The sequence below is a fragment of the Microcaecilia unicolor genome, chromosome 5 (assembly GCF_901765095.1).
Source record: "Microcaecilia unicolor chromosome 5, aMicUni1.1, whole genome shotgun sequence".
NCBI lineage: Eukaryota > Metazoa > Chordata > Amphibia > Gymnophiona > Siphonopidae > Microcaecilia > Microcaecilia unicolor.
This window is the reverse complement of record NC_044035.1, coordinates 250,935,201-250,954,130: the sequence shown is the minus strand read 5'-3', so window position 1 is coordinate 250,954,130 and position 18,930 is coordinate 250,935,201. Positions and strand designations below refer to the sequence as shown.

The 18,930-nt window shown below is 39.8% G+C and overlaps 1 protein-coding gene across 1 annotated transcript in view; it reads right to left on the bottom strand.

Annotated features, from left to right (window-relative positions):
* POLQ (DNA polymerase theta) overlaps positions 1–18,695 on the bottom strand; it is a 274,424-nt gene extending 255,729 nt beyond the window's left edge. Inside the window, 6 exon segments of the mRNA XM_030205030.1 lie at positions 1,812–1,816; positions 3,300–3,408; positions 11,884–12,040; positions 16,562–16,692; positions 16,796–16,978; positions 18,013–18,695. Coding sequence (XP_030060890.1) covers positions 1,812–1,816; positions 3,300–3,408; positions 11,884–12,040; positions 16,562–16,692; positions 16,796–16,978; positions 18,013–18,559 — 1,132 coding nt within the window. The 5' untranslated portion in view covers positions 18,560–18,695.
* Positions 18,696–18,930: the final 235 nt, after the last annotated feature.

Genomic DNA, 18,930 nt, shown 5'->3' with positions numbered 1-18,930 from the left:
ATGTTAATCAATTAAATTTTCAGAAGATAGTCCAAACTACAGATTGCCCTTTTCCAGACTACTGTAATGGTCTGTTTATTGTGATCACGAACAGTATGATGACAGCACTTCAGATTACACAAAATTCAATAGCTTGAGTGATTTTTTGTATCTCCCAGTTCAACCATATTTCTCCTTTATTGAAATATTTGCATTGGTTGCCAGTGCAATTATAAATCCATTTCAAAATTTTATTGTTGGTTTGTAAAGCTATTCACAATTGCATTTCCCCCATTGTATGTTCTACTTTGAAACTACATCAGCTGATATGTCCTTTCAGATTTTCACAGAAATTGCTCCTCGACATCCCTTCTAATCGTGCAGTTTGGTTAGAGAACTATAGGTCTTCCATGTTTTACATCATGGGTCCCAAACTTTGAAATGCGTTGCCTGCTGACCTTCACATAATTCAAAATGTAGATCAATTTAAGAAAGCGCTAAAAACTCTCTCTTTTTTTTTTAACCAGATATATGGATCGGATGAGCAATAAAATTATTTTATGTTTTAACTGTTTTATTGATGTCACAGTTTACAACATGCATAGATCAATAAACATATACTTAATACAGATCTCTGTCTTCTTTAACAAAACCTTTAACTGAAGTGTCATCAAACTTTTCTGTGAGTTTTCCTCCCTCTCCCCACCCCCCCCCCCCTATACCCTTGCTTTAATGTTTGTCACATCAACATAATTCAAATAGGCATACATATCATTTTTTAACTTTCCGTTCCTCCCCCCCAGTGAGTGAGTTCACCAATAGGCTGCGAGCTCTGCCTGATAGAGCCTGCACATATGGTTCCCAAAAATAAAATTATTTTAATAACGTTTTTTTAAGCATACAGACTGGATGAAAGAATTCATTTAATCTCTCCAATAAGGCCTTGTCTTCCTCAAGTGCCCCTTTTACTCATTGATGATCTAATAATCTCACTGACTTTCTTACAGGCTTTCTACTTTTAATATACCTAGAAAAGTTACCATGAGTTTTTACCTCAGTGGCATGTTTCTTTTCAAATTCTCGTCTAGCTTTCTTTATCAATGCTTTGCATCCAACTTGCCAGTGCTTATGTTGCTTCCTGTTTCTTTCATTCAGATCCTTTTTCCATTTTTTGAAAGACGTTCTTTTGGCTCTTATAGCCTCTTTCACTTCACTTGGGCCCTCAGCGATTCATAAAAAGTCCCTAGCAAGACCAAATCACACTAATTAATGTTAATTTGAAGCAATATTTATCTGCCTGGCAATCATTTGTTCTTCTTTCCATCTTTTTTAATACATAAAATCCATCTGGTCTGGGCTTCCAAGGTGGTATTTTTAAACATCCATGCCTGATTTAAAACACCTAAAAACTTTGTGACTGCTCCTTTTAACCGTTTTCCTCATGTTATCATAGTTGCCAGTTTGAAAGTTCAATGCTGCCTCAGTAGATTTTCCTTAGTCTCTTCACTCCAATTATAACTCAAATTTGATCAGCATTATCTCTTGCACCAAGTCCTGCATTCTACTAAGGACTAGATCTAAAATAGCCCGGTTCCTAGACTAGTTGTTCCATGAAGCAGTTTAGGAATTTTACCTTCCAAGTGTTTCCTGACATGACATTTATCCAACCAAAGAAATAACCCACAACAAAGGGGATGTATATCACATATAATAAAGAAGACCATCACTATACATAGTTTTATTGTATACCTCCACATACCACCATACAAGAGCCACAGCATTATTGAAAAATGTCTCTCGATGGTGGCTATTCAAACATGGCTCCTGCTTACTCCTGCTTATATGTGCCAAGTGTTCTAAGTGAAAAAAAGTGTCAAACGTAAATAATATGTCCAAAAACTATAAAATCACATCCCTAAACAGACAATGAAGATGCCCATATTATCCAATCACATTATAACTCCCATGATCATAAATGCATAACTTGGTGCACAATAACGCCAACCAGGGTTCGACAAGGCACTCTGTTTCAACAACTTTCTTCAGGAACCAACAGCACGGTCTGGTGGTCAGTCATACCTGGACTCTTGTTAAGCTGAGCTGTTGCTTAAGTCTAAAGTTTTTTTTCTCCATCTTTGAGTAACTTTATAAGAAAGTCTATTAAAAGTGTTGGGAGGATAAGAATCACTGGTTAATAAACTTTAACAGCAGAAATAGAGTGTATGTTGGCTGTTCCCTGGACTAGTTTTGGGTAATTGAACTTATCCATTATTATACTGATGTTAAATTTGTAGCATCCACAATTTCTGTTAACATTTCATCATCTGTCTGGGTATAGAAGATTTTTTGTGGGTTTTGGAGAGCTCACCATACAATATAAGGGGGTAACGGTGATATGTGTACCTGGAAGTTATTAGGCGATGCCCACTGTGTGCCCCACTGCTCTGCTGGGATGTCTGTGTGTTCAGTCTACTATAAATGCTGGCTCCTCCTACATCCCAGCAAAGAGAGGGAGCAAAGTACAAACAAAAATCCAAATAGCAAAAGAAAAAGTACCAGGAGCCTTCAAAAAAGGGACTTCAATCCTTTAATCATATGCACTGGTGAAACAATCCTTGAATGGACCCAACACGGGCCAGGTTTTGGCACTTAGCGTCTGCATCAGGGGTCACAAAGAGTAACAGAAAACGTGCGGAAGTGTTGTGAAACTCAACAAAGTTGTTAGAAGCAATATGCTGCAACGCTGTGTTGTCCCTCTTTGCACAAAATCAAGTAGAAAAATACTCTAATAAAAAGATGCACTCCTTCAGTAACAGAGTCACCAACGCATAAGATTAAAGGATTTACATCCCTTTTTTGAAGGCACCTGGTACTTTTTCTTTTGCAATGTAGAAACCTGAAAATGTTTATCAATACAAAAAAGAAACTGTAGAAAAAAATAGCTGAAGGAACACAAAAAAAGTGAACACTTGTTTGATGAGAGTTGTACTTCAGTCAAACAGTACATACCAGATCAGAAATTCACTAACAAATATGCACATACCATTTATACATTCTGTGTACTATTGTTACTGTAAAGATTAATTGGCATCTATGGTTTCTGATCAATGAATTGCTGTTTTAGCATATACTTTGCTCTAAATGACAACTAATCAAATGTTGTCACTGCTAAATATGAGCATTTACTTTCTTGTTTTGTACTACATCAGCTATTTTTCCCAAGGTTCTTTTTGAGTTTCTCATATTTTCTTTAAACTGAAAGTCATTTCCCTTTTGGGGGGGAGGGGGGGAGTAATGAACTAGCCACCCATGTTACTTACTTGGCCGATACTTTCTGTGTAACAAAGCGAACCTTAGTTAGCAAAAGTTCTAATAAGTATCCCCGATGAGAATCTCCCAGCATGTGTAATTCATCCACAACAAGTATTCCTGAAGGACAAACCATTACAGATATTAGACATGACAATGGCAAGCACTTACATAAGAACCAGTTATTGTTCTCATTTCCTTTCTGCAATTAAACCCTCTTTAAAACAGTTAAAAGCATGCATTTAAGTTCATGGTTACAAAGATTTACTTGCTATAAAGCTAAACCTCTCTCATTCATGAAAATCTAAATTTTGCTCTATTTGGAGTTGGTACTGAAGAAAAATATTTAGCACAGCTCTGTGAATATACTAAAATACTGGGCTACACTAATACCATCTGTGACAACATACAATGCAAACTTAATTTTCCCCAATGCAATTGAATTCATTTCCATGATATACCACCTATATCCACTGGACAATCAGCAGTTTACATTAAAACCAAAACAAAAATACCTTCAAAACTAATAAGCTAAATTTAAACTTACTTGATAATTTTCTGAGTCCTACCAGACCACTCCAGAACGAATGGGTTATGTCATTCTACCAGCAAGTGGGGAACAACAATTTGTGAACCTGTGCCCTATACAGGGCACTGTGCAGCTCCAACCAACTCAGAATTTTTTGTAACAAAGGATATAGACCAGTGATGGCGAACCTATGGCACTCAGTGCCCTCTCTGTTGGCACACGCGCCGTCGCCTCAGCCAGTTCCAGCTCCCCCTCTGAAATTTAAAAGTCATACCTGATCGGGGTTAAGGCGGCGTTGGCAGCAGCAGTGAAAAGCGTGCTCACTCGGCGCGCCTTCAGCCTTCCCTTCTGTCTCTCAAGCTCTGGTCCCGCCCTTGCGGAAACAGGAAATGAGAGCGGGACCAGAGCTTGAGAGGCAGAAGGGAAGGTTGAAGGTGCACCGAGCGAGCACGCTTTTCACTGCCGCTGCCGATGCCGCCTTAACCCCGACCAGGTACGATTTTTAAATTTCGGAGGGGGGGCCCTGGTGCTCGGGCGGGCTGGTGCTCGGAGGGCAGCCTCATGCTGGGTGGGAGGGAGAGAGGGGTGCGTGCGTGCCTGATGCTGGGTGGGATGCCTGCCTGATCCTGGGTGGGAGGGAGGCAGGCAGGCAGGCAGGCCTGGATGCAGGGTGGGAGGGAGCCCTGCCTGGATGCTAGGTGGGAGGAAGGGAGGCAGGCCTGGATGCTGGGTGGGAGGCAGGCCTGCCTGGATGCTGGGAGGGAGGGAGGGAAGCAGGCCTGGATGCTGGGTGGGAGGGAGGCCGGCCTGGATGCTGGGAGAGGAGGGTGGCAGGACATGGGTGGCTGGAGAGGAGAGGAGAAAAATTGCAAATGGATGGAGAAAATAGCAAAAGCTGGATCCACATTATACCTCCTCCAGTCAATTCCATAGAGGAGGACCCAGCTTTTACTTATGGATGGAGGGCAAGAAATGAAGAAGAAAGGAGGAAAGTAAAGAAATAAATGGAAAGGAAGCACTGGAAATGGTGTTAAGAGAACAGATAGAGAGCAGCAGAATCAGAGACTGGGACCAATATGGATAGAAAAACAAAATCACCAGACAACAAAAGTAGAAAAAATAATTTTATTTTCATTATAGTGTTTGGAATATGTCCAATTTGAGAATTTACATCTGTTGTCTTAGTTTGCACTGGGTATACTGGAGCTGTAACAGCTTACAGAAATGATTTATAATGAAAAAAAATCATGTTATTTTTTTCTCCTATATTAGTATAATATTTTCACTGATGTCTGTTTATATGCGCCTTGGCTGGTGTAAGGGGTGTGGCTATCATAGGGGTGGAGTCATATGTGGTGACCCCACCCATAATGAGTACCGGCACCTGTTATTCAGGTTAAATTGCCCTGTTGGCACTTTGCGATAAATAATTAGATTTTGGGTTGCTGTTTGGGCACTCGGTCTCTGAAAGGTTCGCCATCACTGATATAGACTAATGTTCCTGCCCAAACTTTTCTCCCAGGACAGGAGGCGGGCAAAGAGATCCTCTACCTAATCAAACCTGGGGAACGCCCAGATCCTCCAGAAGCCAGATTCATCTACAGCTGGGTGGATTTCTGGACTGGACTGCTCTGATCGGACTAAAGTAAAGAAAATTAGTAGTTAATTCATTTTTTTCTGCTAATCATCTACCACACTAGCCTAAAATAAATGGGATGTAACAAAGCATCCCACTAAACTAGGCAGGACCTGATCACCCTTGCTTTTAGTACTCCTACCCCAAAAGCAGCAACAACCTCTCTGGTGAGGACATCAAACCTGTAGTGTCTAGAAAAAGAATGCAGATATGCCCACATCACTGCCTTATAGATTGCTGATAATAAAACTGCTTAAGCTTCAGCCCACAGTGTCACCATTCTGCCAGTGGAATGGGCTCTTAAGCTCTCAAAAGGCAAATGCCCCCTCAGAAGAAATGCTGAAGAGACCGCCTCCTTAAGCCTTAACATTATCATGGCCTTCTACGTGATCCCTCCTTTCTTATGCGCAGCAAATAGCAAACAAGCCATCTGATTTGAGAAAATCATTAGACACCTCCAGACTGTGCATCAGGACCTGATGCACATAGAGATTACGTAGAAACTGAAAATACTCCTCAGAATTCTCCTCTAAGCAGGGTAAGGAAACTACCTGGTTCAAATGAGACACAAATTTGGGAAAAAAAGGAGGGCACTGTATGGAAGCTCCTTCCTCAGTAAAGTACAGTAACAACTCCCTAAACAACAAGGGCTGACTCTACAAAATATTATTGGTTGAACAAAATCACCAGCAAAAAATAAATAAATAACCGACCTTCGGAGTAAAATCCTTCAAAGTAGACTTGCAAAATGGCTCAAAAGAGGGGCCCCCAGAGCCCATAAAACCAAACTGACTAGAACCAAGGGAGGGGGGAACAAATGCAACATTCCTGTCAGACACCAACCCATATCCAGGTGCAAGGCCAAAGAGACTTTCTGCAAGTGGTCCCCCAAACCATGCCAGCACTGTCAACTAAACATTAAGACCCAAGCTGTTCTGAAAGCGATGCACTGTCTAAGGCCATAAGCTATATATCAGGGAGGCTTGCAATGGTAAAACACCCTACTCCACACATCATACCTTGAAAATTATCCAAACTGCAAGTAATAGAAATCAAGCTCTTCAATATCAAGAGACCTGATAACTATGGTTGGATAACTCTTTTGGAAAACAGAAGATGAGCAGACCATATGGAAACGGTCTTTACTCATCACTTTTAGCTCCCAGGTTTAAACAACTGAGCCCAACATGGACATGTTTCACCAATATGGCTACCTCAAGGGCAGACAAATACTGTAAACATTTACATACTTAATATTAGTTTTAAAAAAATATATGCATTTATACCATAAAGGACAAAAATTAAAAACAAATGAGAATATATACATAAACAACCTAAATAAAAACAAAAAATCAGAATATAAACATTAAAAGTAAATATACTCCTGCCAGAATTCTGCATGACTGCAGAGTGCTGAATTTGCACAGAATTCCCCAGTTGTACAGAATTCAACATCTCCATACAGAATCCACAAAAGAATGGACCACTCACCGCTCAGCTGAGCCCCACCCGCTGCACCCAGCCTACCTGTACATTCCCTGGTCTAGTGGCCTTTTCAGGGGGGCAGGTAAGAACCCCACTGTTTTGTGCTCCACTGCCACCATGCTTTTTCAAACAGCCACCGAGACTTCAAGCAGTAGTCTCACGAGATTACCACTTGAAGTATCAGCAGCCATTTTGAAAAAGCAAAGCACCAGCAAGAGAGTGGTGGCAGAGGGGCAGGAAAGAGTGGGCATTTTTCCTTACCCCGAACAGTACTCCCACTACAACTGTTACTCCTCCTACTTCAAGTGAGTGCAGGGGTTTCTGGAGGGATCGGCTGTATTAAAAAAAAAAGGGGGGGGGAGCGAGCGGCTGTAAAAAAAAAATTGAAAATGCACAGAATTTTGCAGCATTTGCAAATTTTGTGCATAGAATTTTAATTTTTTTGGTGCAGAATTCTGTCAGGAGTATTATATTGTAAAGAAATAGTGTGTTTTTCAGCATGTAAAATGTATTGGATATTTTCCTGCATTATGTTCTGAAGTGTATTTCTCCTGTTTGGCCAGCAGATGGTGCATGATTATGCTTAAAGCTGTTACAGAGGACTGACTTCTCTTTCTTTATTTGGCACACAGTTAATAGGAAGTGTCTGTAGTGATGTAACCAGTTGTTATTTGAAACTTGACTGTGCGGGACTCTGATCGGCCTGGAGTTTGAAATTACCCAGTAGTGCTGACTGTTGCTTCAGTCTTAGCCTTGAAGAAGAAAGAGACAGATCTCTTTGCTAAGGCTCTGTGAACACATATATGTCCTGATCTTCCCGGGTACTGTTTAGCCAGTATGCAAATATTTAGTTAGTGTTATAATTGATTCATAGTTCAATTACCTGTTATTGTTTGCCAATCGCACATTTTTGTCCACTGTTCCAAATTCTGAGAATAAACACAATTGTTTGTTTGTTCTGCCTGTCTGGACTGATAAAGAATCCTGGTGGTTTGTGTGTTGGGTCTGTGAGTGCTTTCTGGAAACTGTGGGACCACTGGGAGTGTGGCCCTAGTAACCTAGAAATCGCCAAGCATAATCTGAGCTTGGGAAACTCGCCCAGAGGTGGTTGTGACCCAGATGGTGGGAGGAGGATGCTAGTGTAGAGCACAAGCAGCAGGTACAGGTGGACCTGAGCTGTGCTGGAGATAGTCCCTCTGAGTAGCCATGGGGTAACCCCAGGCGGGTGGCTAGGCGTTTCATAACACACATATACATATACACACATACATCAAAAAACCAAGGAGGAATCAGTCATGTAATATCCAACAAGAACTAAGAGATGGCTTACCCAGCTGGTGTAAAAGTCCAGGCTTCAAGCTAAACTGGTAAAAACGGATTTTAAAGTTATCTGCAGCAGGTCCCATTTTATTCCTAAGGGTCCTGCTGCTGATAACTCAAGCTCATATTTAGTAAAAGACCCCCTTAAAAATGATTAAGTTAGATGAACAGGACTGTAACTATAGGAACATACATTTACCCATGTCAGAAGAGTACTAGGAGTAAAACTACCTCAGACGATTTCCAAACTCTAATCAGAGAGAAAGACCTATTGCTAAATGGGATCTCAGAAGCCCCAATGTAGTTAGAGAAAAGAGAGCCTGGAGGCATCAAAAAAAGTATTTGATCCCTCTGCTTCACCATGAACCAATATAAGATAACAGGTTTTTCAGAGAAGTCAGTTATAGAACAGAAATCAGTGTACAGAGCCCCTTGCAGAAGAGACAGAGAAACCAATATCACTTCTAAACCACAGGCAAGGGACAAGGGAGAGGAAAGGAGAGAAGGAGTATGAGATATATAACAACCAATCAAATCTATACGGAAGACAGGAGATAGCCAACCCAGGCAGATTTTTAATCAGGTATTTGACATTTCTAAAAGGTCACTAGACACCTTTTGAAACTGAAGTTCTCGGCAAAGGTCTGTTCTTTGTGCTCACTCCAGCTTACAATGCGTTTAACACAAGAACAGAGATGTTCAAATTCACAAGAAAATTGAAAATAATGGATTATTTCTCCACTCAAACCATTAGCAACATAGACAGATCTATAGTGTGCAACAACAGTAAATGGAATCTTCCAGGGAACATAAACCCTCGGCTACAAACTTATAAAACATTGATTCTTAGAGATATTTGTCAATTAGAGCAAAAGAAAACTAAAGTATTCGACATCACCACCAGCCCACAAAAAGAAGTCATAAAAAGACTTAGCCAAGACCAATCCATAATTACTAAACCAGCAGAGGAGGACTTGTAGTTGTAATGAACAAAGATGATTACATAGGTGACATCAAAATACAGCTTAAGTGACAGTACATTCTGCATGAAACTGAAAGGGGACCCACCACAGCCATTCAGAAGGAAATCACTGCATTGATCAAAACAGGTGAAAGCAGTTGTTTCCTTACTACATGAGAGGTAGAATTCTTGACAATAAAAAAAATCCAGTGACCCCTACCATCTATTTCCTCCCTAAAATCCACAAACCTTTGGTTGATCCCCCAGGAAGATCAACAGTTTATGGTTTATTGAGTAAATGGCTCTATTCTGGAACTCTCAACACTTTTTCTTGACAAATTCTCGAGACCCCTCATCACTAAAATTATTAACACACTCAGCCATATTGAAACACATGAAAAGATAGTACTGGTGACATTTGATATCAAATCATTATAACCAAATATACCTACTGAACGTATTGTTGAAATGGCAACTATTGCTTTGACTTAAAATTTCTTCTGTTTTGAGAACAATTTTTATCAATAGATTAAAGGAACTGCAAATGGAGCCACCATGGCACCATCAGTTGCTAACCTATATGTAGCAAAATTTGAGAAAAAGGGTTTTTTTGATGACCACCCATGGTGTCACACTATGCAGAGGATATATAGACGACGTCTTCATGATCTGGGGAGGCATGGTGGACAATCTCAAATTATTTTTTTGAATCACTGAACAATTGACACTAATCTCAAATTTCAGATGAACTATAACAGCATTCCTTTTCTAGATTAACTATAAAATTTTCCATGAAGGGGCTTTTCACACTGACCCCTATAGAAAAGCCCACTGATGTGAATAAATAACTTGATTTAAGGTGCTGCCATAAAAGATCTCTTAAAATGAACATCCCAAATTGAGGCCAGGAGAGACCGGAGCTCCTAGATGTACAATTATATAATTGGGCCTGCTTACTTAGACATCTTCGTGACTTGATCCTCCTTACACTATTCTGGCTTTGGAAAAATAATTCTTTTCCCCCTTACACTTAAATTTTTTTCTGCAGATTCCCACTGACAGGCTTTCTCCTTCTATTAAGACTACAGTAGCATCTGTTACTATCTGGCCGAATATGAATAATGAAAAATATTATTATTCGGCTGAATACCGAATACAAATAATGGGAACTGAGATTTAATATAACAAATAATAAAAGAAGCAACACAAAATCAGAGATCAAGTGTTTATTTCAGTAAGACTTAGCACAGTAGACCCCCAGATTCTTCGTATTCAAATTTAAATCACTATTTGGCCGAATATGAATAATATATTTGGGGCACTATTCAGGGCTGAATCAAATATAGAAATTCAGTACAGCCCTAATTAAGACTAGCACTCTTCTTCGACCTCTGGAGAGAAACCTGGCACCATTTGCTATTGTATATTCCTTCCTATGCTAGGCCCCTTAGAAGAGCTAGACCTGTTACAAAAGCCTTTACTGTTTGGTTCTCACAAGTTAGCCTAATAAGTTGCCATCTTTGCAACATACAGTGCTTTCTCAGGAATTGAGGAATGACACTTCAAGGATGCAAGTTTGGCTCGAGCTGAGTATGCCTTTCATATAATGTGGACATAACCTTGGGACGTGGTGAGAGACTGAGGAGGATACAGTGAGCCTAAGGAATGTTTCTGTCTTGGTGTGAGAGGACACAAGGGTATTGTAATTTGTATTTTTGCTCTGTGACTGACCGCACGCAGAACTGATAGCTAATTAGCCAATGGCCACCGACTGTCCACGTACACACACATCAGGAGAGACTGATAGAATACAGGAACAATCCACATATGGCACAGGCTACTTTCTGCTTTGCTGCTTATAGTTTAGGGGAAATCACATGATTTGGGAGAAAACAAAACTTACAAAAGGGTATATATGTGAGAGCTAAGCAAAGTGTTAGCTGACCAGTCTTTGTTATTCAGTGTTTGCGTCTGGCTTTGCTGTCTGACAACCTGCTCCAGAGAGAACAATTATTTTGTATATTGGCTTAGTGATCTACCAACAGAGATGTTTACTGGTTGTGCCTATATCTAAGTCTGACTGTCTCTCTTATTTTTTCAGAAGTGTTCCCCCATCCCAAGGGATGGGAGATCAAACACACTATCAATACGGCATTTCGATCCACTCTATACTGATTTTCTCCCCATAGGGGTTAACTTGGATTTTACTCACCTCCTTGGGACACTTTAGATGCTTTATTTTATGTCTCTGAAAACTTGTCTCTATGATGAATGGGGCTCCTTCTAAACTTAAGTTTATATCATTTAACATTTGAAACAATTCTAAAAACACTTTTGTGCCAAACTATCCATGATCAGTACCAAGGAGGCTAGGGGACACTCAGACACAAAAGATGTGAGACCAAAGGCTTGCAGGGAGCAGTGGCTCAATAGTATCAATGAATCTCACAGAAATGGAGCTGTACATGCTATGTTTGTACAATCTTTTTAGAAATAAATTGTAAAAAAGTAAATATTAAAGGTAACCAATTCTGAAGATAAGAAAGAGAGTATCTTCCTATTAAGTTATAAACCACATTAAGAAAAAAATAATCCAGACTCTTAACATTTCATTTTAACCTATAAAGAAATGTCACCTCAGTCATTGAAAGATTAGTGCCTTACCCAATAAATCCATTTTATTTTCCTCTATAAGCCGGTTGATCAGACCATTGGCTCTCTCAATGGTGCAAACGGCAACATCAAGAGAAGAGAAACCTCCAGCAGGGGATGTACTCCCCATGTATCCTTCCACTCTCACACCCACGTCCTCAAATAGGCTCTGAAATGGCAAGGAGATAGAGAGAGAACTAATGAAGATTAGATTACTTAATTAGTATACCCAAAGTATATTCAATAAGGCAGACTGCAATCTCAGACTTGAGCAATCAATACTTGACAAGTTTAATGAACTTCTTTTAGCTAGTTTTAGTTAATACATTTCACTGTTTTCTATAGTCATGGGAAAAAGTCCAAAGCAAACTGTGCAAGCGCTGTGATTCTACCAAATCATGAAGACTCTCTTATTCCAAGAAGTCATAAAATAAAGGTGAAGTGTAAAACACTTGGACAATTGATGAAAAAAATATGGTCTCTCCAGTGTATAAGTACTAATAAATTACTAAAAAAAACTGATACAATCAATTCTCTTCTTCTCTACAGAGAAGGATTTAAATAGCAAACAACGACCACCAAAAACTGTGGCACCTTACTTCCCCTATTTAATTTTCACCACTTCTCCTTCTCTTCCCCCCTTCACCTGTGCATCCCCCTCACTTCCATGAAGCCCACTTCCCCCTTTTCAAATTAAGATTATTCACCTTATTAATTGGGGAAGGTAGCTTTGTATTTCTGCGATAGCTTGCAATATTCCAATCTCTCCAGTCGCTTGTTATTTTGCCCTGCCCAAAGCTCTAACAATTCATTAATGTTTGTTCTTTGGTGTTTGACTTGTAATATTTCTTGCTCAGTCAAACACATGCTAAAAAAAAAAAGTTATTTAAAAAGTAGCGCAGTGTAACTCACAATATCTTCACATTCAGAAGATGTGGTGATGCAAAGACTAACGATAGCAGTGAAGAGAGACAATTTTTTATATATAATAGAGCTACATAATTGTGGTGCTCTGGGACTTGTGGAGGCGTATTTTCAAAGCACTTAGACTTAACAGTTCCACAGTAACCTATATATATATGGTGTTGCAAACAGATTTTCTTACCGACAAGGCTGTTCATTATCTACTTACTTATTTTTGCTGGAAAACAAGTCTTTGTATTAACCATTGCAAAATTTTATTGTATCTTTGGATTTATGCAAAATGCTAAGTCCACAAGTCATCATCCCACAGAAAAGAAATAAAAAAGGCTAATTTCCTAACATATTAATAACTTTGCACGTTCAATATTTTTGTAACTACAGATATAATTAATTTTAAAGAACTAATTTCAGTCAATTTAATTTTTAGTGCTAAGTTTGTTTTAGCAATATGTGTTTGGACCCATGCTGATCATTCAATGCTGCAAGGCAAACAATTCTTTGTATTTTTGAGCATGGTGGTCATAAGGGAAAATTTCAAATTATTCTGCCAAAATACTAAAAAAAAAAAATAAAAGCATGACAACAGCAACTGGAAACGAACTGTAACAAACATGTGAAGGGAGAGAAATTTGTGATTGGAAAAGGACAGACAATAACGCAGCAGTCTACTGGCCCCGATTGTGGTTGCAAGCTCCACTGTATGGATGGTTTATATGTCAACATTTTTTTATATTTCAACGTTTTTTTATTGAAAACAGTATGCAAAGTTACAGACGACATATGTTTCAACAGTTACATCACATAAAATGATACCAACATATTCAACACAAAGCAGTCCGAACTTACTGCCTTCAACTTATTTCTTATTCCCTTACCCACCCCCTCTGTATGGTTGGTTTAAATGACCAAAGTAAACAAGAAATCCTTTAAACTTTCAACACAATCGGAGATCATGCTGCCCAGAATCTGCATCTGGGAGGAATGCCACAAAATATGGCAAACAGCATTGACTCCAAAATGAAAATGGGAGACCAAGAAGCTGGAGATGGCTGTTTAAGGTGAGTGGACTTAACAGGTTCTTGAACTATCATGTTGTGTCAAGTAGTACTTTTGTGATGTGCAATAAACATAACATGGATTTAAAAGTTTTAACATTTTTATACAGTGTGGTGGTAATAATATACCACCACCACAATTTCTATAGTGCACAATAAATCTTAGACTAAAAGGTTTCAAAGGTGCTTGATCAAATTCAAATCATTATCCAATCTTCATGGGCAGGCCAAAATTTCTTATTGTCCAAATAAATGAAGAATGGAAAACAGTCATCAAACCCAACAACTCCTGTATTCTGGACCTGTTCTACTAAAGGCGGCAAAAGGTGTAAGACAATCAGAGATTAGTAGGGGAAATACATTCCTGAAGCTCACAGAGACTACTACCATCAGACTGTAGCTAAAGTCAGTTCAACAGATGAAACTGAAGAGGACTGTGAATGAATTTAGGATATAAACTGCTTCTTTTATTAGCACCACTACTGCATTATTAATTAGACATTAATATTTAGAGAAAAAATATGTTAAGCTTTAGATAGTAGTCTTCATGCTATTTTTGTTATTCTGACATAACTGTTACAGGACATCAAAGCAAACAATAATATAATCTGTGAAAGATGGCTTTCACAGAAAAGTCTAAATACAAGAACTTCATTGTTAAAAAAAAACTTGATTTTTGTGACATCAGACACAATGACATACAAATGCATACATACACAAGTATTTACACTATAGTAAAACAAGCAAAGTAGCAGATACAACAGTGATTCATAACAGCAAATATATTAACCTGTTACGTGATTATTATATTTCTTGAGACATAAACAATATTGTCTTCCTATAAAGATAGAGCTACATAATTGTGGTGTTCTGGGACTTGTGGAGGTGTATTTTCAAAGCACTTAGACTTACAAAACTCCATGGTAACTTATGGAATTTTGTAAGTCTAAGTGCTTTGAAAATGAGCCCCTTTGTCTTGCCAACAGTTAAAAAAACAAAATAGGCCCAGCCAGATTACCCAAAGGGAGAGACTTACTGTTGGGTGGACAAGCAGAGTAATTCCCACTCCCTAAACCAAAACCAGTTCCCGCTCTTCCTCCTATCCCCTATGTCTGTTCCCCCCTCCCGAATGTATTACCAAGTTTTGGGAAAAACATATAAACATGCAAAATCTAAAGTTGCAGTGGGGGCGGCCTAGCCCACCCTCCAAGGTCTGCCAAGCACACTTTGCAATGGTCTGAAGCCAACTGGGCTCCAGGACCCTTGTCAGATGGGTGGGGGAAGGGCCCATCCACCCCTCTCTGCCTCGAGAGCACCACACTACTGCTCCACACTTCGGTGGGATGGAGACAAGATGGCCACCGTTCCTGCCAAAACCAGGAAAACCACAGCTAGTGTGGGTGGGCCAGGAAGGAGCTCAGCACTGCAGAAAGGGCAACAGGAGCCGATGGTAGTGCTCAGTCACAGGCTCCTACATCAACGTTCACTGGGCACATCTGCTGTCACAGACAGCAAACTCTATACCCTCCCTTCTAGAACCAGAATACAACTTCTACCTCTCTGGAAAAATCCAGCCTGCCAGATGTCTCACCTAAATGGGTAGCAAGACTGCTGTCGCCATTGACTTTACTACTCTATTGTTTCTCTTGTCTCAATGTTTTTAAACAAATTTATTCTCCTAAAAAGAGGAAGGGAAGTATCCCTACCCCTCCCCCTGGGTCCAACATCACCCCTCTGTATCTCTGTCCCTATGCTCCCTCCATGCTCATCATATGTTCTGTGTCCCTGTCCCTCCCCACATCCAGTTTCTCCCCTCTCTCTTTGCTCCCCCCCCCCCCCCCACGATACAGCATCTCTCCCTCTCTCCCCCTGCCGCCCCTGTTCCCCCCACCTCAACGGTCTGGAATCTCTCTCTTCCCCCCCCCCCCACCTCCCTGATTCCTCTGGTCCAGCATCTCCACCTCCCTTCGCCCCTCCTACACCCACTTCCCCTCACCACCAACCTGGGATCTCTCCCTATCCCCACCAATACCCCATCCTGGGTCCAGCATCTCTCCCCCCACCCCCCATGACCCTCCAAACTTACAGCTGATAACTAGAAGCGGAAGCTCTACCAGCAAGCCTCCTTCAGCACTTCCCTCTACTGTGCTCTGCCCCAGGAAGTTGATCAGAGGAAGTGGGACGTGGCAGAGGGAAGACACCAGAGCCAGCTAGCCAGCCAAAGGAGGCAAATCTGTAGTGCTACTACAACTGGCCACCCACCATAAGTTTGGAGCATCAGAGATGACGGGGAAAGAGAGATAGATACTGGATTGTGGTGAAGGAGAGCTTTTTGTCCCTGATTTTGCTTATGCTGGTCCAGAACCATGGAAAATCTTTGCTATTTTAGTCATTTGAAATCGATTACCTGAGGTTTAATAAGCTGGCTAAATAGTGGGTATTTCCAGCTTAAGTCAGTTCTCTCAGTGGTATTGGTGTGGGGCTTTTAGTACTGATTTATCTAGAAAAATCAGATTTTTTTGAAACTGTATATTTATGTGTGTGTAGAAATGTTTAAACTTTTTGCACTGTACAACACCTAGAACATAAGTATGTAATCAAAGCTGAAAAAAATAAACTAAGTGCTACCATACACAAAATGTTATGGTGTCAAACCAAACCAACTGGTGCAATCTAATTTGAGAGCAACATAATACTTGCTATGAAATTACCTGAAGATAATACATTTTCTCTTTAGCCACAGAGACAAAAGGGAAAACAAAAAGCGCTTTCTTATGTGTTTCCAAGACCCTCTTCAAGATAAGTAACTCAGCTACCAATGTCTTCCCAGCACTTGTAGGAGCTAAAAACAATACAGCAAGGAAAAAATAAAAAGGTCAAAAAAAAAGAGACATGGAATCAGACAATGAACCACAACAGTAGCTGATTTGTCCCACGTACTATACCTGAGTACACCAGATTTTTTCCTTCTAGTACTTGTCCAAGCATCAGGCACTCTGCTTGCCATTCAAACATCTGTACAACCCCTAGTCTGTGGTACTTCTCCAGAACAGATTTAGGGAGACCCCAGCTTGCCAACAGCAGCATGTCTGCCTTATTTTCAGGAACAGCCATATGAAGACTTTGCCCTTTAAGAACAATCAATCACCTCAATAGTTAGAAAATGTATTTGAAGAATAAAATAACAAAAATTGATAAAACATATCAGGAGGAGTGGCCTAGTGGTTAGGGTGGTGGACTTTGGTCCTGGGGAACTGAGGAACTGAGTTCGATTCCCACTTCAGGCACAGGCAGCTCCTTGTGACTCTGGGCAAGTCACTTAACCCTCCATTGCCCCATGTAAGCCGCATTGAGCCTGCCATGAGTGGGAAAGCGCGGGGTACAAATGTAACAAAAAAAATATATATATATATATAAAAACAAGGAAAGATCTGATCAAGTCTATGGAATGAAGATCCTAAATTCTATATCTAGAAGGGAATTCAGAATGATACCTAATAAACATCACTTTGGGCTGGCGAAAAACAATGTATATTCAGCTATTTCAATGGCACAGAGATCTACAACAATAAGTTGGATTTATGCAAGACCTTGCATCACTTCAGAAGCATACTCGCAACCACCTTTGGAGGAATATCCTGGCAGCTCATTTCTTAACCATGTTAAACAGAAAAAGGGAAAAGGTCCAACATTTCTATTACCGAGTTACTACATTTTTGGGCAAACAATAACAGAAGAAAAGAAATTCAAATTAAAAAATGAAGTGTAGTCAGGAACCAAAGTAAAATCTACTTTATTTTCAAACCCTCTAAAGGCATATCTATCAAGGTCTAAATGATGTAATTATAATCCAATTGGAAATCATACAAATATAATAAAGAGTCTCTAATGAAGTAGAATTCATTTAGAGTCACTGAGGGCCACAAACAGCTTGGGTTTCAAGATAATTTGCATACAGTGGGAATAGTATGCAGATAAAACCATCATGCACAGCCTGAAAACCCAACACACTTGCAGCTATCAAGGAATAGAAGTGAATATCACCACTGCAATGAATGAATGAATTAATGAATGAATGAGTAATCACACAAGAAACTGATTATTGCAGTTAAAAAAAAAAGTTAAAAGCATCAAAGTTTAGAATGATAAAGTTATACAGTACCTGTGGTATCCAGGGTCTCCATGAGTTTACTAACGTCCAGCAGTGTGCGTTCCAGGCCAGCTGGAGGTGTCAGCACCAACACAGACAAACCAGCTGTTGTGTGCTGCTGCTGTTTGTGTTTTTGTTTTTCTAACAAAGCTGCCTGACAAGTTGGACTGAACAAAATAAAGTCTTTAGAGTTCTCCAAATTCTTGCTCAGACTTTTTGATACCCTACTGGGTGTTTTGACTGCTGCTACCTTACAATGTCTCTGAAACTTAGCATGGCGCATGGTCTGAGTGTTACTGAAATCAATGCGAGAAGAAGTCACAGCTTTCTTTGAAGAAGATGAAGGGCTTCCAGCATTCTCTAAATCTGAACTTGAGAAAGACCAGGCATGTGCTCCCTTACGACTTCCAGACCAGTGCACAGAAGTGGGTTTGGACAATGACTGAACTTTGGATTTTTGCACTTTATCAGCACTATGCAATTCACCGAACAAGTCTGTCCGCAGGGCTTTAACAACATGTAATGTTCCTAAGGATTTGCTTTTACTTTGATGCTGCATCCTAGTAGCAGTCACAAACTTGTTTGAAAACTTCAGAATGACAATACTACACCCAATCAGACCTGCTTTAGGGTGAGATTTTCTTCTTTTTTTTTCAGTTCTGTTTCTTGCTTACCTCTTGTTCCGTTGCAAGAGATTATTTCAGTTCTGCTACAAAATTTTTTCATAATAAATATTGTTCTTATAAAAAATGTAGAAAAATCGAACTCCATTCATACAGAAAAAAATGAGAACACAGTAAATTGTTACACGAAACCCTTGCTGACAAACATTTCTGGGATCACAGTAATGCATAGCCCTAAAAAAAAAAAAAAATTTACAATATAGCAAACACACACTATGGAAATAATTTTATAAACCTTTCCCATGTC